Genomic DNA, 20,882 nt, shown 5'->3' on the forward strand with positions numbered 1-20,882 from the left:
ATCCGAGTTATGACCGGGTTCTGTTCCGACAAAACGGTCGTAAGTTAAACGATCGTAAATCGAAAATCATTCAAAATGGCGGATGCGAGGATCGCGTGATCATAACAAATGACGACACGCTGGCATCTCCTAGACGACAGGATAATGTATGATGTCAATCTGTTGTTTTAAAGCAACATTTTCTATTGCTTACTATTATATACAAAAATGTTGACTGTTCATTTATAAATCTTATAACTTTTAGTGTCATTTTAATCATTTTATATTTCGTATTATCGATCGTTATTACTGTGTGCACACGTTTTCTGCTTATCCAAATACGCACGGCTTCCCACGCAAGCGAATTTCCAAAAATCGCTCTCCAGCCTAACGGAGGAGCCAGAAGAGGTCACTTGTCTCAAAGAGGCGGCGGCGCCAATCGTGAGCCCAACGCGACGTTTGCGTCGCGGCGATCGATCCCAACCGCTCCGCCTCGGCGTCTGTGGACACCTCTCCCTTCCCCCGATAGTCACATTCGGATTAACAGCTGGGGGCGGGGCCACGCCTCCCGGCTTGCCACCAATTCCTTCTTCAGGACAGCGGGTACGAAAACGAGACGCTGTCAACTTGTATTTGTAGTTTGTATTACCCTGGACTTTCAATATCTTCGTCCGAGCCCCCCCCCCCCCCCCCCAGTTTTGAAAGGCGCTTATAAATGCAATGTGTTATTATTATTATGTTTCTGCAAAACAGTGTGCGAGTTGCTTCTTGCCATTGTCGGGTTTCCCATTGTACCCCCCCCCCACTCGTCGTTTTTGGTGTTCTTCATTTTTGATTATTCCCCTGGCCCTCTTTTTGGGACCAGCGCTTTGTGTTGTAGCTTAATAAATCATCATGCAGGGACCTCTGTCTCTGTCGCGTTGCTGGCTGTACCGGTGGCAGCCGTAGAATTAAAAAAAAAAAAAAAAAAAAAAAGCGGGCGGCCGTAAGTACGGGTGGTCGTAACTCACGTAAATCGTCTGTTACCTGTATATATAATTAACAATAATGTGGCAAGAAACAACATGAATGCATTTAAAAATTAATTTATCTGTGTTCATATGAACACGCTTGACGTAAATAGGTTAAAATATATTTTTCTCCCCAAAAGAGGATATTATCCAGTATGACTTTTTTTTGCATACTTTTACAATTTCACTCCCCTAAGATTTTTTTTCTTGCAAAATTAACCCTTGTTTTTCTCAAAATAGTTACTTCCTCCTAAAACATTTTTTGTAAGAATTTTTTTTGAAACTACAACTTTTCCCTCATATTACCATTTTAATCATATTTGACAATGTTAGAATATCATAACACTTTTCCCAGGACTATTAACATTGGAAGCCTCTCAATAGGCAACTTTTCCTCACTGTAATTTTCTCCTATTACATTAGGATTTGTTTGTGTAAGCTCTCAGTCGTACAGGAGTGGTCCATGGATAAAAAGGTTTCTTCAGCCGTTCGCTGACGAAGCTTTTCGGATGAGGAGTGAAACGTCAGACACCTTCAGTACATACATATGACAGCTGAAGAAACCATCGATTAGGATTTGTTAAAAATAAAAACTAGCATGTTATATGACTTATTTTTAATTAAAAACAATTGTAGGGGGGCAGAGGGGGCTTAAAGCTTTTTTTTTTTTTACAAAATGTTGTCCCTCTCATGTTACTTCATTGCCATAACTTCCTTTTTTTAATGTTTCTGATATGGCCCAAATGCTGTTTTGTAGAAACAAAAAATATAGTGCTCTCATTCAACACGCACACATCCACACTCAATCTCTTCACGGAGAAGCTTAAAACATTAACTTGCTACAGAGTTATTCCTTAGTACTTTGGCTTGCAAATATAAAATAGAGACGATTCACTAATGTAAAATAAAAAAAATTACAAAGCTTTTTTTTTTCTCTTTTTTTCCTATAGATACACTTTGTGCAATAAAAGACGAACTGCTTTTTTTGGCTAGGGCCATACATGGTATAAAATATAATAGTGGCTGTTTTTGAAGATATAAATAAGACTACTTTGAATTAAAAAAAAAAAGCTAACAATACATGTGTGCGAGGCTTAGAGCAGGCTCAGGTCCAGGTAGTGTCCGGTTGGCTTGGTCATCAGGGCGGGGAGAGACACGACAGGAGGCTCGCCACCGCTTGCTTGGCCAATCAGGCTGCTGCTCAGGACGGAGACCGGCTCCATGGCAGTCTGGACATTTTGAGAAACATGGAGGAAGAGGATTTTAGATTTGCAGTATTCATTTTTTTTTTTGCCTATAACCAGCTTATCATTTTCCGAAACCCACAATATATTATGTTCTTATATTTTCATCAATGGATGCTACAGCTTTGTGTTTGCTTCCAAAATGTAGCTTGTAGCAGACATGCACATTTCACCATGATGTCCCTGATCCACTGGTGTAAAGGACGCTTTGATCCTCTTCTCTTTCATCTAGAACTGCTTCATACAACAAGAGGTTGCAGAAAGTGCTTAAGATTGATGATGATGATAATAATAATAATAATAATAATAATATACATTTCATTTATAAGCGCCTTTCAAAACTCCCAAGGTCACTTTACAGACACCGGATAAGTTTTGTTCTGTGGGTGAGCAGCGGCAGCCACACGCGCCAGCGTTCAGTCATCCCGGAATACCTCAAATAGATAGACAGCTAGGTATATAGCTAATAGATAGCAAAAAGATGGCAAATAGATAAGCTAGGTAGCCAGCCAGCTAGATAGTTAATAGATAGCAAATAGCTAGCCAGCTAGGTAGCCAGCCAGATAGCTAATAGATAGTAGATAGCTAGGTAGCAGCTAGATAGCAAATAGATAGCTAGCTAGATAGCTGAATGACTGTTTGTGTCTTTGTGTTGTCAGATTATTTTTTTATTGTTGTTTTAACTTCAAGATGGCGCCACAAGAGTGGCTGCCTTTAAAGCAGCTCCTATATTTTGTTTTTCTACTTCTTCCTTCCATAACTGCTGCTGTGAAATGTAAATTTCTCCACTGTGAGGCTAATAAAGGTGAATATAATAATATCCAATATTGAGAGGTGGGTGGGAAACAAATTTGATTAATTTCCAAAATCGTTCATCCCGCTTTTCTACTAAATATATCTTAATTGACTCGATGAACTTTTATTTTTTTAGCTGCTGCTCTGTCCGAGAAATTACAAACGGCTCCCTCCTGACTAGATCTAAATTCCACCCCCCTGCCACAAGCTTTCAACTAATCCAAAAGTCCAAAAGACACACCCACTCTTCAGGCTCCAATGTCCCAACCGGAGCTCAAGAGCAAGCCAAAGCGTCACCATAGTTACGCCGAGGAGAAATGCTCAACGGCAGACAAGATGTCATACAAAAAGCCTCACGGCAAAATAAGTACACCAGCTTGTAGTTATAAAGCACATTTTTCCCAATTCGATGTTGACACAAGCTCCGCGAGTACAAGTCGAAGCAAGCAGCAGAAAGCGAGAGCCACGGAGCAGGGAGAGGAGACAGGATAAACTTGTTTGCGAGCCTCCAGGCTAATACGACGTGTCTGACAACCCACACCCTCGACATGGGGACATTTGGATAAGGATGTTTGTACTTCCTTTGAGGCAATGGTGGACACAAGTTATTTCATTTACCTGATAGCCCTGCACCGTGCTAATGAGGTCTTTGCTGTTGTAGGTCAGACCCGGCATTCTCAGGAAACCCCCGTGAGTGGAGAGAGCGGAGTGAGAGGGGAAGAATCCGACGGTCGTGGGCGAGCCGGGTGGGCTGGAGGAGAGGTATGAAAAAAAAAAAAGTGAAAGATAGGTCGTTATATGTGTGAAAGTGCAAACAGTGCAATACCACAAACTGATATTTCTCAATGGGAGAAGGCTCAACGTTGGGGCTCACCCCTGCCAAGCAGGTTCTCATATCAAATTGTTGAGTTCTGGAATGACCTGAGCCACAGAAAGTAATAGATAATAGACATGGGGGCGCAATAAAAGTTATCATATTGAAAAGTTTCCTGTTTAGAAAGCCCACAATGGAAGCACAGAAAATCTGGGGCCAATCTGAGGTGAACAGACACAGGCTGTTAAACTGTCATCTTCATGTAGGAGATCTGGCCTTGGACTAATTTCCGACTTAGTAAACTCCTTCATAGGAAGAGGTCATTAGCCGGGTTACAATTCTATCAGTTCATGGAAAGAAAAACCAATTAAAATGTCTACGTTCTGTTGTTTTATAGTTGTTGGTGCTTGAGATATCCAGGGACGTGGTATTCAAATCAAAAAGACTATGTTTTACTAATGTATCACTTAAATTTGCATAAACTCTCAATAAATAGCTTGGCAGAGGGCTGCAGAAGTTGGGCGTCGGTCATGAATGGCTGCGTCTCCTGCCGGCAGTAAAAGACAATCTTCCTGTGTTCGAGCCTTTGTTCAGAGTGTCTGACCGAACATCTCTGACAGAAGGTCACATCAGTACGTCCTCACTTGGACAAGGTTGTGTGAGGACTTCAATATTTAATATTTAATGTTTTGTGTTTTTTTTTCTTTCGGGTGAACAGATGGCTTGTGCGGGTTGTTTGTGGAGCATGATTGATGGGATATTTTAACCTTGCAGTCCACATTCTGCCTTTGAAATATCAAAGTTGAAATTCTCTCACTGTCGTCTGCCTGTCTCTTTAAATGTTTAAACCACCCCCCCTCACTGCTGCGTTCTTGACCAATCACGTGGCCTTAACCGAAGACTGGGGGCGGGGAATAGAGGACAAAAACAGTCAGCTACCATTTTGTTGTGAGAAGAACCGGCTCGTTCGCGAACGACATCACTCATTGAGGCAGCTCCGTTTACGAAAAAATTTTGGATGCCAAGGTAAAATTTTCACAAATGTAATATTCGTAAACCGAAAAGTTCGTAAGCCAAGGGGTTCATAAAGCGAGGTATCACTGTAATAAGATATTGAAAAGAACTCTAAAATGTATATGGAGCCAGTGCAGGGATGCCAGAGTAGTAGTTATATGCTCCCTCTTACAATTACCAGTCCAGAGAGAAAGCAGCAGCATTCTGGACCAGCTGGAGACGCTTGATGGAGGCTTACTCCAATGTAAAGCTCATTTCAGTAATCAAGCCGAGATGTGACAAAGACATGAATCACTGCTTCAAAGTGCTCGTGAGAAATCAGAGGTTTTATTTTAGCCAGCTGCCTAAGATGAAAGAAGCTGGATTTTACAACAGCACCGATTTGTCGGTCAAGTTTAAAGTCACTGTCCAGTTTAAAACCCAAATTTGAGACTTGACTTCAGATAAGGCAAGCTAGTCAAAACAATGGCTTCTTACCTGGGATAGTAGGCTGCGTAGTTCATATATAGCTGCCCCGAGGATGGGTAGTAAGCATGTCCCGGGGGGAGGGCGCGAGGACCTAGCAGCACTTGACCGAGTGGAGGGTAGAGGGCGGCGGCGGCTTCAGTGGGCAGGATGGGTGGCGTAGGGGTGAAAGAGTACGATGGCGGAGATAAACCTGGAGCAGAGACAACGGGGGAAAAAAATGGCTTCAATCCATTTGAAGTGTGTCAACATAAAGACGTGATTGCGTCGTGTGTCACACGGTTAGGGAGAGGCGCTCATGCACGCTTGCAAACAATGGCCACATTCACTTCACTGGACACACAAGTGTTCAATGTACACATGATGTGTTGTACTGCGTTGTTTGTTTTGTAGAGCTGTTGACTTTTTTTCTTGTTTAGACTTTGAATTGGTTTAAAGGTGAAGTGGTGGGTGACCATGGTTTGCAATTGTCAGCCTACTTGGAATTAACTTTGGCTCTACGTTCCCAAATCAGGAAAAGTCTCGATGTTGGAAGCTTAACCACATTGGCAAAGTGAATCGTAGATATATGTCATGTTTCAGCCCACTTAATTTCTTAGTGATTTGAACCCTTTCACCTCCCATAATCAGTATTTAGAAGTCCAAGATGGCGCCCAAGTAGGCAGTCGTCACCAAGTGCTCTCAGGAGGTTTACTTTTTTTGTTATTTTTGTGTTTTCTTTTGTCATTTTTGAGTTGTTTGCATCCTGTGGAACGGATACAGATTGTTTGTCAGCATTTTTGGCCATGACATTCATTAAGGAGGAGACTCTGCTGAGCGGTTGCGCCTTTTCAGCAGCACAAATATGTCAGCACTGTTTTTGATTTAGGAGGAATGTCGGTGCCATTTGACGGTCATCGCTGGTCAGCTCTGGGGCAATTGTTTTTTTTATTTTACGCCTGTAATGGGCAACATTTTCACTGCCCTGTTTTGTTCAGCGGAAAGGTTGGTGCTTTTGGACAGTCTGCGACTGGATGGATGCATGGCTTGAAGGGCCCGTGATGCGTATGTGGAACTGTCGCAGCTTGGAAATGAAGCGGATTAACGCAGGAAAGGAGGTGTGAGACAGTCTCTCTTCCTAAATGGATGCTACATCTTCCTGTTTGCTTTCAACATTTAGCTTGTAGCAGACGTGCACATTTCACCATGATGTCCTTGATCCACTGGTGAAAAGGATGCTTTGATCCTCTCCTCTTTCATCTACCACTGCTTCATACAGCAAAGAGGGTGCAGAAAGTGCTTAACATTGAATGACTATCTGTCTTTTGTTTTTTGTTACATCATTTGTTATTCAGTTTTTGTTGTTGTTGTTTTGACTTCAAGCTGGTGCCGTGAGAGTGGCTGCCTTTACAGCAGCTCTTGTTTTTGTTTTTCTACTTCTTCTTTTCCTTTCATCACTTTGTTGCTGTGAAGTGTAAGTTTCTCCACTGTGAGAATAGTAAAGGCTAATCCAATCCAGATCGGGAATTTTAGGTGGTTATATGGAGCAGGAACTCACTATTCGGCATTTATCTCCAGTCATAAAAGTTAAGATTTGTTCCAACATGACCTCAATTCTGTCTCCAGTCTGCATTGTGTTTGCTCATGTAAAGATCAGCATATCAAGAATCAGTGTTTGGAAAAGTAGGGAGTGAAATATTTTAAAAGAAGCTCATTTATGACAGTTATCATGTCTGCTGTTAAGCCCCGCCCAGCTTTCCCCAAAATAATGAGACAAGCAGAAGAGGTGTGCCCGCTCCACTCCGCAACAGAGACCAACTGGTAAGACTGGAGATTTAAGAAACAAGGCCATAGTCACATTTTACCCCCTCCTATTTTTTATGCAACCCTGAATAAGCACTGATTGAAGTTAAAAAAAAAAAAGTGAAAGGGAGTGTGGTAAACATGCGTCGTGTGCGTGAAAAGTGAATTCAATGTGTAAGATCCAAACTGAAAGAGAACACTTGGCATGCAGGCTAGTGAATTAATCGCACTAATTCACAAACTGATCACGCACACATACACACACACACACACACACACACACATACAACACACACACGCACACAAAGTTGTGAATCTCCTAGTTCGACCAGTCTGTCCACTCCACACTTCTAGATTGTAGAAAACCCAGCAACCTTGCCCCCCACCCCCACGGCAGGAGCCCACCTACCCCTGCAGGTCCAAAGCACCCCCAGCTCCCAGCAGCACTTACGTCTGGACTTACATGGCGGGGGGCTGAGCCCTGTCCCACTCCTGTTCCGGTTGTGAGTGTGTGTGTGCGTGTGTGAGAGCGAGCCTCCCATCAGCACCAGGCCCATTTCTTCGGCGCTGCAAGGGAACACTTCCACGTAGCGGCTGTTGGGACCGTGCTGGCAAGACATCACGTGTTTGTGGAGCTGCTGGGAAGCCAAAAGCGCTCGCTCTGCCGACGTCATCTGGATAAAGCAGTCGCCTGATGGACGACCCTGAGAAGATGCGGAGTAGAGATTACTAAACAATTCAGACGATGAAAAGGTTTCTTCAGCCGTCATCTGTACTTCTTTGAAGGTGTCGGACATTTTCGCTCCTCACCCGAAAAGCTTCGTCAGTGCACTAAAGTTGTGCTGGTAGCTCCGGCCCATATATATCCCTAATGGACAGATGTGGCAGTGCCAGACCTGTGCTCTGATAGGTCCATGGTTCTTATCTAATTCCTTCTTTTCTGATTAGGGCCAGAGCTACCAGCACAACTTTAGTTCGCTGACGAAGCTTTTTGGATGAGGAGCGAAACGTCAGACATCTTCAAAGAAGTACAGATAATGGCTGAAGAAATGGGCCACTCCTGAACGACTGAGAGCTTACACAGACGTAAATAATTCCCGATTTTCACGTTTTTAGGATGGTCACCCTGGCGTCTTGTCTAGGATTCTGTTGAACGCACCTAAATTGTGTAAACTGTTTCTACATTTTTGTAGCTCCATATGAGCTACTTGTTAAACATTCAGATCTGCTCTGATCAAGCACACCCTGTCATCATGCTGGGAAAAATAACAATGTGAAAAACAATGCGGTCCTCCAAGTTTTTTCACTTTGCCGTTCCTTTGTGCGGTTTTAACTGTTTAGTAGTTTCCTCCCATTGGGTTAATCGTTTCGGTTTGACGAGTAGTTGAAAGTGTAAAATGTGTGGCTTGCGAATATCACATGACCAAACATATGACCTGTTTTGCTATTTATTTTATATCCCACAAAAGCTAAATTAGAATGCTTTTTATCTATTATTGGGGAAGCAGAGAACAATATGATTGGAAACAAATTATTTGACTTCCTCTTTAAAATAGTGGGTGCAAAAGAAATATTTGTGTGCTCAATAGACCATTTTGGTTCCAGGGTCATCCACAAGAGGTGAAAATCCATGACATAGATGGGTTTCAAAGTCAAGGCCCGGGGGCCAAATCTGGTCTGCCACATCATTTTATTCGGCCGGTGGAAGCAAATCAAATTTGTGAAATTCCATGATTCTTGCTCAAGTCCCAACCAAATGCAGGGGATTAAGCGTTTTAATGGATTCCCCAAATTCATAACGGCCCCCCAACGACAAAAAATGACTTTGACATCCTTGACATATAGCCTGTATAATGGCCTTTTTAAATAGTTTCACCCCACGTCTCAGATATCACATGCAAGGGCATCACAGCAAGTATATACATACACACACACTGTATCTTTAAATGACAACCAACACCATTTTTTTTGTTTCCTAACTGACATCAGAAAACGTTTTATAGCATCTAAAATACCCAAAACACACAGGCTGATATTTTTACTCAAACGCAAAACGGCAATAAAAATGACTTAAAATGTCCCAAAACTTGCCACAAAATGAGCTCAGAACTGGTCAAATTCAGAAAGTCCCGCCCCCTTGTTTCTGAAGTCACTATTGGTCACACACAAAACAATGGCATCAGAGAGTTCAGATTCGGAGAAGATGCTTTCTTGTTACCCATCCAGTTATGAATATGATTCAAATAGTTCTGAAGAGGAAAGCATATATGTTTGCAATCGATTAAAGAAGTCCTTCCGTATGAATTCGAGCCGTCTGTACTCCAATGTAGCGCCCAGAAAATGCACAAGATGGCGCACAAGCTCCATTGGAAATGGGCTGACTTGTCCACTGGGCATTTGTGTAAACTTACACCTTCTTTATGCATGTTACCGCAATTGACTGCGACACACAATGATTCACCATTGCGTTATTTATGTAGTTTTTCTTCTAATTTCGTCATCAACACGGTGTTTTCAGATGAAAAAAAGTACCCAAAATGCATTGTGTGTCGCTTTCTCGGTCACTGGCGTTCCCTCCGTGACGTCACTTAGGGGATCGTCATCAACTCGAAAACAAGACTTAAAACGTAAAATATAGCTATATGTGGTGGAATCTTTGTAAAATGCGCTCAGTAGAAGTCATTTGAAGTGATTTTACAAATTATGGACACAATGCGTCGGTTGTCCTTTAAATGTAAACAACCTGACATATACCATGTACTCAACAGACTAAACGTGAACAGTTCATTTGGCAAAACCAATCATCCCTATGAAGGGACTTCAGCGACTGCAGTTCCTGCACGTACCTGCTGATTGAGGACCATATGCACACCGTGTGGTCGGACGTCATGGGTGAACTCGCCCAAGAAGGCGAGGATGTCCTCAATGCTCGCAGAATAGGGTAAGCCCCGTAGCCTTAGGCAGTCCCTCACAATGATGGGAGGGGGCAGGAGAGACATCGTGGGCAACACTGACAGCAAGGGGGTGGGGACCACGGGGATCAGCGGGGCAGACGAATAGCGGTTTAACACCTACAACACAAAATGGCATATTTATGATAGCGTATTTTGCGGTATATAAGGCGCACCCATAAGCCTTGATTTTCTTCAAAATATGACCTTGCACCTTATATACTCAGGTGTACCTTATATGTGATGTAATATTGAGCCACAACAGGTCTCACAATGACTGTCAGTCACCGACTCCATTTCCCACTTTTATATATATACTGTATTTTATATTTGGAAAACTTTTTTCTTTCATTGAAGGTGCGCCTTATACTTCGGTGTGCCTTATATCTGGAAAAAAGTTTGAATTACACCATTCATTGGGGGTGCACCTTATTCACCGGAAAATACAGTAGATATTCACACACTGTAATTGTGTCACCGCCATTTTTTACCCCAATGGTAAAAGACAAAATAAGCCCCCCCAAACTTTGTTCCGTATTTTTTTTTATTTTTCTTACTTTTCCCAGGGAGCTTTTATCTTGTCCTATAATCCCACTTTGTGTCTGTTGAGATGCTAGCGAATCAGTCAAGATGAATTCAAATTTTGTTTGAGTTGAAAGAAAAAATGTTGCAGCCATGCATCACTTTTGAAAAGTTTTCAAAATTTCCCCCAAAGTTTTTTTTCTATTGTAGACACGGTGATGCAATATTCATCCGCTGTTGACGATCTGAAAATCGAGCTGGCTAACTAGCGAGCTATTTGCTATCTATTAGCTATCTAGCTATCTATTAGCGATATAGCTATCTAACTGGCTAGCTATCTATTAGCTATGTTCTTGAGAGTTTTGAAAGGTGCTTATAAATACAATGTATTGTTTTTATTATTATCATCATCATCGTTATTATTATTATTATTATTATTATTATTATTAGCTATCCATTTGCTAGCTTTCTATCTATTTGATTTACTTCTGGGTTGAGTGAATGCTGGCATGTATGGCTGCTGCTCCTCACCCTCAGAAAAATTGACTGTAAAGTGACCTCGAGAGTTTTGAAAGACTCTTAAAAATCAAATGTATTATTTTTATTATAATAAGGTTAAATTAAAAAAATAAAATAAAATGGCGACAAATAAATAAATACATTATTCCATTAAAAACTGCCACACAACAGTCCAACAAATACCTTCAATATAGGTCTCATAGGGTATGTACACATGCAACGTCAGCCAGTTTTAATCAGATTGTTTGCATATTGTTGTCTAAGCAAGAAACTGGTGTGTCGCCAACAGGACCTCAGTATGTTTGCATTTGAGTGGGAGCCAATAAAACTATACTCTTTCGTTTCTCATTCGAGGCAGTGAAATTCGAGTCGTTTTCATCTTGCGGGCAGTGAAGACGAACTGACAGAATGAACAGAAGACAAATGAGATTTTCCTTCAGTAACTGTACAAAGGTAAACACACAACCAGGTTCCCACCCATAATACTGTAAGTCCTGCTTAGTGCGGCCTTAGAATCATTCTGCAAATCTGCCTATTATCCCAAATCGAATTGAATAGTGTTCAAAATTCCAATTACCTGTTGGACCTCCGCTGCGGTGCTCTTGAATAACTCAATATATCTTCTTCCAAGGATCTCCTTGTGTTTCCTGAGCGCACACTGAGCATGTTCGTCGCAGGCGAACAGCACAAAAGCATCACCGGTGGGTCTGCCATCCGGGTAGCGCACAAAGAGGATGCCGTCCCTCCCTCCGCTGACTGGACACGTGTCTTTGAGTCCATCTTCCGATGAGAAAAATGCCAGCACCTGCTCGTGCGTGGCCGTGAAAGGAAGACCTCGCATCCTCACAATGATCTGGTCCTCGCGGGAAAGGAATATGGCTACTTCGTTGGACGTACCTGGCACAAAGACACAGTGCAGAGTTAGAAAACATAGTACAGTGATCCCCCGCTACTTCGCGGTTCACTTTTCGCGGTTTCAGTGCATTGCGGATTTTTTTTCAGGGAAAAAAAACCTTCAGGACTAAAATGCTAAATGATTCAGAGGTTTTGTACATGGCTGTAGCTTGATTGGTTCCCAGCGATGACGTTTGATTAGTCTAATCAAGTGCTTGTCTTGATCAGGGCTATCCATTTAGTGTGTGTGCGTGGGGAAGTGCGTCCCCACTTTGAGGATTTCCACATATCGTGTGTGGTTCTGGTCCCCATTAAACCTGATAAACGGGTACAGCGGATACAGTATCAATTGGATGCCATGATTGTTTTTGATCTACGGAAAGAAAAGGTCCCTTCAAATGTCCTGCCTTGGTTTAGGAACCATTTGAGAAAATGTTCACATCACTGTAGAATTCTTTACGCTGCATCTTCACAGTGCAGAGGTCGTGAGTTCAAGACCTGGTCCGGCCTCCCTATGTTTTGTATGTTCTCTCCTGGCCCGTATGGGTTTTCTCCAGGTCGTCAGGTTTCCTCCCATATTCCAAAAACATGCATTGCAGGCTGATTGAACACTCCAAATTGTCACGAGGTGTGAGTATGAGAGCGATTGTCTCAGTGTACCCCGCGATTGGCTGGCAACCAATTCAGGGTGTCCCCTGCCTAGTGACCGAAGATGGCTGGGATAGACTGCAGCACGCCCCGCGACCATAATGAAGGATAAAGCAGTCTGGAAAATGGATGGATGCATGGATAGGTGGATGATTGCCGCTTGTGGATCAGAAAAAGGTATGGATTGATGTACTTGATGAAAGAGACTGTCAGCCTCACCTCCTGCTATCTTCAGGAAGTCTTCTCCAGTTGCTTTGTAAACCTGCAATGAAAAGTTGATCCATGAATAAAACGACACCATGAGCGGTAGGCCAAGTCCTTGGTTTGCTTGCACTATGCGGTTTAAGCGGCGACCAACAGGCTACCTCGATGTATCTGTTGCCCATATGATGTTTGTGTCTTTGCAGCGCCAGATCTCGATGTTCTTCGCTGACAAAACGAACGAGGGCCTCGCCGTTCCTCCTCCCCTGAGCGTTAAGGCACAGTGCAGCCCCTCCTCTGCGTGACATCAAGGAACATCCGATCAGGCACATTTTTCTTTTGCACGTGAGTTAGTTTCCTTGCATTTAATAGCAACAAACTCACTTGGCAATATTAAGTCCGCTGAAGAATCGGGCAATGTCCTGGTCTGACGACTGCCATGGCAACCCTCTTGCTCTGATGACTGTGCTGTCACTGACTTTCTCCGTTTTACTGCTGCAAACAAACATTCAAGGTTGCGTTTCATGAATGACTTGAAGGAGGAGAAGAAAAGGAGCAGCAGTCTGGAATAATCATTACTTACCACGTACCCGTCTCAAACTTCTCATTAACTCTTTCCGGGTTGGAGAAGGTGTGACCTGCAATTCACAAGTGCCAAAATTGAAATCAAGTACCATATTTTCCGATGTATAAGGTGCACCGGAGTATAAGGCGCAACCCCAACAAATTTTCAGATTTTTTACATATATAAGGCACACCGGACGTTAAGGTGCATCTTCAATAAAAAAAGAAATATTAATAAAAATATGATACATAAATATACAAAAGTATTTCAAATAAAAGGCACACCGCATTATAAGACACTACAGTGGAGGCTGGAGTTACGCACTCCAGACGCTCCCCAACTTACGAACGTTTGTAAGGTAAATTTGTTCGTATGTTGCTTCAGTGCTATATTTTGTATGGAATGTATATTTAAGGCTTATATAAGTATGTTTAAGGTTTATATAAGTATGTTTAAGGCTTGTATAAGTAACCAGTATTGGTTTGTACTGAAAAATAAACATTTAATAAAATATATGCTCTATATAGATATGTACATGTATAACTGGAGAGAATACTACAAATGTTACTACGAAAATGTTCGTATGTGCAGTTGTTCGTAACTTGAATGTTCATAAGTAGGGGAGCGTCTCTACTTCTACAGGGGGAAGGAGTCGGTCACTACTGACAGTAGTTGCTAGACCTGTTGTGACTCAATATTATAAGGCAAGACAGAATATTCACTCGTTGCATTGCGGATCTCTTGAGACATCGTATTTAACTCATTCACTGCCATTCACAGATTTATTCGGGAATTGAAAATATGACAGAGCGCCATTCCTGAATTTGTTTGGGGTTTTTTTTTTTCATGCTTGGGTGCCGATAAAGTGCTGGCCAGACCTCTGGCATCAGGGTTTTTTTCCCCCCATCCACAAGGTGGCAGCATTTGCCTTTTTTCCATGTTAGCACTTTGTTCCAGCTTCAGCTGTTATTCAAGCGCTATATAAACCAATATGTATGTATTGCATTGTATTTCGGACAGCTGTCCTCATTTCAAGCTCATATAACTCCAGTTGCATATAACTTAGGAATCAACTTTTTTCTGATGAAAGAAGAGAGTCTAAGGTTTCTTACGCCACATTGAATGGTTATGTCCTAAAACCCAATATTCTGCGGGTCCTGAAATTCAAATGACAATGACAAAAACCCTGGCATTGGAGTGGACACATTTTTGCACGTCTGGCAGTAAATGAGTTAAAAAAACATTTCATTTATGAGCCAATAGTAACCATAAGCCGAATATAACATTCAAACTTTTGAGAGTTATTTTGCATCGCTTACTCTGCCTTGCAAATGAAAAATTAAATTCAGTCCTTTGTCTGACATCGCCCACCAAAGTGCTTGGCTCTTTGTTTAATTGAGTCTCTTTCATTCAAATCATCAACACAACAAGATACATCAGTGTCATAGAATATTTTACCTTTTGTTTTGATTTAGGTGCAATTGTGTACGGTACTCACAAAATGGCTCAGAAAGCAGACTCAGTACGATTTTGGCCATCAGCTGAACCTTCTGAACTGCAACTTGTGGAGGAAATGTGGCTAAAGGATCCAATGTAGGTATGGAGCTGCACATCGCAGGATCTTCTATTGGTATGTTTAAAGCTGAACACGACATCAGTCAAGGCAAGTGATATTGACATTGTGGTGAGAACTGAAGAAAGTAAAGAAACTGGCAGGGTTGGAAATAAAAGGTCGCGGTGGTTAATTGTTTCCTGTTGCAGTGAGTGTGGAGTAAGTGGGTTAAAGACACACACACACACACACACACATTTCAAACCGAGTGCTCAACAAGGTGCTGGTCATTTGCATTTCAAACTGTGAATTTGTGACTGAAACCGCCCATGTCTCAGTTGTCGTGCGTGTGCTCTCGTTATGAGCGTTTAACAAGAACAACATAAGTCCGAGGGGTTTTTGGGTGTAGGTCATACACATTAAGGATACACTCTGCCATGGCGTATACGTCCAATGCATGGAGGTCAGAGGGGAAGTGCATCTTGAACTCTTTACGAAGGTCAAAGAAGGAGTAAAAACATTCTGGGATCAGGATGTTCTGGGGTGATAAGACATGGGTTGACAAATGAGGTTTTATAAATTGCACAAGTAACACAATAGAGCACAGGTGTCAAAGTCAAGGCCCGGGGACTAAATCTGGCCCACCATATCATTTTATTCGGCCCGTGAAAGCAAATCAAGCGTGTCAAATGCCATGATACTTGCTAAAGTCCAAACCCAAATCTCATATTGACAAATGTAAACCACAATAAGAGTCATTATTCTAGACGTCAGATTTGAATACTAGTTATTCATTAACTGATTCACTGCCATTCACAAATTTATTCGGGAATTGAAAATATGACGTAAAGCGCCATTCCCGAATTTGTTTGGTTTTTTTTTTCTTGTTTGCATACTGATAAAGCGCTGGCCATGGCCCCTGGGAATGTTTTTTCCCTTCCACAGGGGGGCAGCATTCCACTCGTTCCATGTTAGCGCTTTGTTCCAGCTTCAGCTGTTGTTAAAGCTCTATATAAACCAATCTGTATTGCATTGTATTTTGGACAGCCGCACTCATTTCAAGATCATATAACTCCAGACCCATGTAATTTAGGAATTCATTCTTTTTTTCTGATGAAAGAAGAGAGTCTAAGATTTCTTACACTCCATTGAATGTTTGTGTAGTCCTAAAACTCAACATTCTGTGGGTCCTGGAAATTGAGTGACAATGACAAAAACCCTGGCACTGGGATGGATACATTTTTGGACATGTCTGGCAGTGAATGAGTTAATTTGTGGTGTAATTTTGTATGTACCATAAGATCCGGTGTATAAAATACACCCCCAATGGATGGTGTACTTTCAAACTTTTTCCACATATAAGGCTAAAATGGTTTCCAGACTATAATATATAAAGATATAATTTTTCCCAAATATAAGACACACCACATTATAAGGCGCTACAGTACAGGCTGAGGTTACGCACAACTTCTTCTACAGGAGGAAATGGAGTCAGTGGCTGCTGACAGTAGTTGCGAGACCTGTTGTGGCTAAAAATTACTTCACATATAAGGCGCACTGGCGCAAGGTCATCTCTTTGAAGAAAATGGAGGCTTTTGGGTGCGCCTTATACACCGGAAAATACAAGAGAGTATAATTTATGTTTGCGGTTGTCAAGTATTTTCAAAATGAAATGAGAGGTTAGCATAGTCAACGAAGTACAACATTTTCATTGTTTGAAGATCTCTGTATATGGGGAAGTAAATAATGATAGCTGTTTTTTTTTTGGTAGTAGTATTTTTTTTGTCGTGAGTTTCTCCACGTGTCAAGTCCTCATAGGTATTGTGGCGACATTGAGTCAGAAAAGAAGTCAGGGCATTTTTAGCTATTTGGAAGAAGCGGCTACATTCTTGTACAACAGAAATACTGTTTGAAGCTTGCGGATCACCACACAAAACACCACCTACAACCACATCACAAAAATAAACAAAAGAACCTGACACACGTGTGAGCAAAAACAAACATCATACATACAACTACTTTTACTACAAGAATATACAAACATTTCTAAATATTACGATTGATACATAACCACTGCAAATATGCTGCAGGGCATGCTGGGAAAAAGAGAGTGGGAGGGAGGTAATGCACAGAACACCATCCAAGCTATGGAACCACCATTGGTCAGGTAATGTAGATCACACAGTATTCCACCATATACATTTTCTTCATTTACTGTAACAATGTACAGTGATACCTCGGTTTAGGAACCCCTTGACTTACAAACTATTTGGTTTACGAACGTTACATTTATGAACCTTTTACCTTGGCTTACAAACTTTACCTTGGCATACAAACTTTTTTCATACAAGGAGCTGCCTCAATGAGTGATGTGTCGTTCGCGAACGAGCCCGTTCTTCTAACAAGAAAATGGCAGCCGACTGTTTTTGTCCTCTATTCCCCGCCCCCAGTCTTCGGTTAAAGCCACGTAATTGGTCAAGAACGCAGCAGTGGGAGGGGTGGGGGGGTTAAACATTAAAGAGACAGGCAGACGACAGTAAGAGAGTTTCAACTTTGAGTTCAAAGTCAGAGTGTAGACTGCAAGGTTAAAATATCCCATCAATCGAACTAGGTAAAATTATCGCAGAGAACGCACCTACAAGGGATCATTCCTCAAGATGGTGAAAGAAGAAGGTTACGTTCCTCATCAAGTGTTTAATGCTGATGAAACCGGCCACTCCATTCCATCAACCGGTCAACGACCATCACATAGACAAATAAAACAACTTTATTATACAGTACAGTTTATTTATTTAATTATAATAACACAGCACATTTATTATACATACAATAAGGTATATTTTGTGTAATGTTAAGGCTTAGAAAATTAGAAAGTAGAAAATTATGTTTTATGGGAACCTGGGAACGCTTTATTCTCATTTTAATGGTTTCCGATGGGAAATTATTTTTTGGGATACACACTTTTAGGCTTACACACTCTGTCTGGGAATCAATTAAGTTCGTAAGCCAAGGTATCACTGTACTGGGAAAAAACTGATATAATCTGTGATTAGTTGACATTAGCTGGATGACATTTAATGTCATTAAATTATATATATATATATATATATATATATATATATAAAATCGCGCAGCTCAGGCAGTTTCCGGGCTTGTGTTCTAGTTTTTTTTAAGATGTGGGAAAATGTTGGCAGTGACACTTTGTGCTGAAATGTGGTATGCGCATGGGTGTGTTTCAGTCATCAACTCAACATAAGTACACCTCAGATGAGTAACTTCAACCAGGAACACCGCACTGACAATACTTTCTGCGCTGCAGAAAAAAAAAAGGTTCCGGCAGAAAGGAGTGAGCGAGTGAACATCCGCCCTGGCCATGGGGTGTTCACTTACCCAGCCCGCTCACCTTGCTGGTGGCCTCGGGGTGAATCACTTGACGGATGTGGAGCTGCCCGTCGGTACATAAACACACTGACGTGCCTGCACCTGCGCTGTTCACCTCATTAGTCAGCTGGAGATGGAACTGCAGAGGGTTTCGAAAAGAATATTAAATCTGGCATGGAGAAGGGGGTTGACATTATGCCAGACTATTGTAAATATTACCGTATTTAAAGCAGTCTCAAGGCTTTTTGCTGTAAAGACACAATCTGCTCCGGATACATTTTCGTCTTCCTTAAGCTCCTCCAACACATCTTCCTCCTTTTTTTCATCCGTCAATTCTGACACCTTGGCGTTAATCAGCAGCTCGTTCACCTTGCCAAGCTTCACAAAAACAAAAGTACTTTTGTAAAAGCGGTATATTGATGAGAAAATGATCCAATTATAGGTTTAACCAAATGACTGACATCTCATATTTAGGTACATATCAGTACCTCGTTGATTAAATAAAGTAATTGTAGCTATGACTGAAAAAAAATAATGAACTTGAAATGTCAAGGCAACAATCGAGGATAATATGGAAAATTGGACTATTCAACAAAATAGTTGTGAACATTGGCTTAACCACATTTCACAACAAAGAAATAATGATTTCTTATACATACAATACAATACATATTGATTCATATAGCGCTTTAACAACAACTGAAGCTGTAACAAAGCGCCGAACATGGACAACTAAGAAAAAACTTGCTTCAACTTGAAAATTAGTTGAAGCAAACAATTTGCTTGCTCTGTTGTGCTCCGACTTTTGCCATTAACATCTATAATTTAGATTTTAAAGTTGTTCCAATTTAAATGACTGGTTTTGCACAATCAAATACGAGATGTGCTTTTTCGTAGGAAGATTAAACAGGCTTTGTGTGATTCCAAAAATCATAAGTAATAATATAGAAGTGTAATATAGAAGTGTAATTTTACATGGAACATATAATCTGTGTGTAACTGACAAAATTGTTGAACACTTTTAGACTCCAAATGTGTATTTGCAAAGGAGAGAAAGCCAGACTTGACGAAAATGGCTGCATGTAAATTAAGTAGGTAGTCTGTGTCGATACTCAGTCTTGGAGTTCAGAGTAATTTACAGCGGTTGAATCGCATGGTAAAATGTATAATTTCATTAATAAATGTGTATGTTAATGACTTTTTAACGTCATAATAGGGTCATCCCTCTAGGAGGAAAACATGTCAGACCTGATTGGAAGCAGACATGGAATGTGGACAAAATCTTAGTGTGTCAAAGTGAGTGGCCAACTTCAAACATGAATCGAATATTATTTTTAAAATGGAAACACGCAGTGTATTGAACTAGATGGTTTTATCAATTGGTATAAACGCCACTTGACAAAACGTAAGAACAATACAGGTGTATTTGCATGAAAAAAACGGCCTCTCAAGTTCAAGTCTTATAACCAACACGTGGTTGTTAGACGGCAATTTAATGTAACACGAAACTATTCCAACTCAGTTTAAAAGTTACTCCGTTTACATTCATAATCCTTGTGTTGCGAATGCAAATGAGTATTCCATACGGTTTGATTGTTTACCTTTTTGTTGTTGATATCCACCTGCTGCCACACAAGCCTGGCTAGCTCCTTCTCGTCAGAGCCCAGCAGCTCCCCGCCGGCGCCAGATGTGGCGGTGCACAGCACCACCAGGTAATCTACCTGCGCCGTCATTCGAGGACCGTCGAAAGTAAAAAATATATATGTTTCAGTCTTCCACACGCAGACCAAAAGGGGAACGAACACCTGGGCGTGAAAGGTGAGCTCCGTGGATCCTCGGGATTTCGTCGGCGTGTTTCAGTTCGATGTTTTTTTTTTCTTTGTTTTGTTTTTTTCAACTGAAGGATCCCGAAGCCACCATCGCGAAGCAATGGCCGTGTATCGTTTTTGTAGTGAAGCGACTACCTGTGGTGGTCACGTGATATACCTACCTGCCGCCTCCCTCCCGTCTCCAGTGACGAGGCTGTCAATCACACGTAGTTTTTTTAAACAGGACATTGTTGGTGTTAAAACCAACCAAAGAAACGTAAAAAGTAAATGTGGATCTAAATATGTATAATGTGTAATTCTAATAATACAATATTTTAGTTGTTTAATATTTAATCGTAATTAAATAGCCACATATTTAATATGAAAAACGTTTCAATGTCTTATATTTTCCTAGTATTTGTCTATTATACAGTATTTTTAAAACTAGCTCGTTGATTTTAATTTCATTGTTTTTGTTCGTTTATTTAATTATTTAAAATAATCAAATTAATCTGAAGACATTGAATGCGCCGTTATCTACCAAAACACACGTTTATTTTGAAAGTTAACCATTATTACATCATTCATATAAAAACATAAACTACATTTTGATACAGTAATTAATCCACCAAATATTTTTACAAAATTATAGTCTCATGTCTTCTGATGTTTTCAGATTTTAATGACGATTACATCATGAATGCTACTTTAAGTAGCATTCATGATGTAACCCATGAA

General features: G+C 41.0%; 1 protein-coding gene across 2 annotated transcripts; it reads right to left on the reverse strand.

Annotated features, from left to right (window-relative positions):
• Nucleotides 1-1,686: 1,686 nt before the first annotated feature.
• On the reverse strand, nt 1,687-20,829 carry esrp1 (epithelial splicing regulatory protein 1). 2 transcript variants are annotated; one of them, XM_088997718.1, is made up of 15 exons: nt 19,938-20,829; nt 18,556-18,714; nt 18,359-18,475; nt 15,385-15,493; nt 14,902-15,045; nt 13,422-13,476; nt 13,223-13,333; nt 13,003-13,135; nt 12,857-12,899; nt 11,673-11,992; nt 9,950-10,174; nt 7,555-7,807; nt 5,334-5,514; nt 3,647-3,779; nt 1,687-2,218 (listed from the first exon to the last, which is right to left on the reverse strand). In XM_088997718.1, the coding sequence occupies exons 1-15, from the start codon at nt 20,067-20,069 to the stop codon at nt 2,084-2,086; spliced, it is 2,250 nt and encodes a 749-aa protein (XP_088853844.1). In that variant the 5' UTR covers nt 20,070-20,829; the 3' UTR covers nt 1,687-2,083. The 2 variants fall into 2 exon arrangements, with proteins under 2 accessions (XP_088853844.1, XP_088853845.1); XM_088997719.1 differs by having other exon boundaries at nt 7,567-7,807; nt 19,938-20,827.
• Between the last annotated feature and the right edge of the window lie 53 nt (nt 20,830-20,882).

This window comes from Hippocampus bargibanti, linkage group LG06 (genome assembly GCF_051943395.1).
Source record: "Hippocampus bargibanti isolate YZ-2025 linkage group LG06, ASM5194339v1, whole genome shotgun sequence".
Classification (NCBI taxonomy): domain Eukaryota; kingdom Metazoa; phylum Chordata; class Actinopteri; order Syngnathiformes; family Syngnathidae; genus Hippocampus; species Hippocampus bargibanti.

Bases quoted from the DNA above. Each gene is read 5' to 3' on its own strand.
- esrp1 (XM_088997718.1), bottom strand. From the start codon at position 20,069: ATGACGGCGCAGGTAGATTACCTGGTGGTGCTGTGCACCGCCACATCT. The intron at 15,046-15,384 runs GTATCCTTAATG...TGTCGTGTTCAG, and splicing joins CGTATACGCCATGGCAGAGT to CTTTAAACATACCAATAGAA. The intron at 10,175-11,672 runs GTAATTGGAATT...TTTGTGTTGTAG, and splicing joins CCGCAGCGGAGGTCCAACAG to GTGTTAAACCGCTATTCGTC.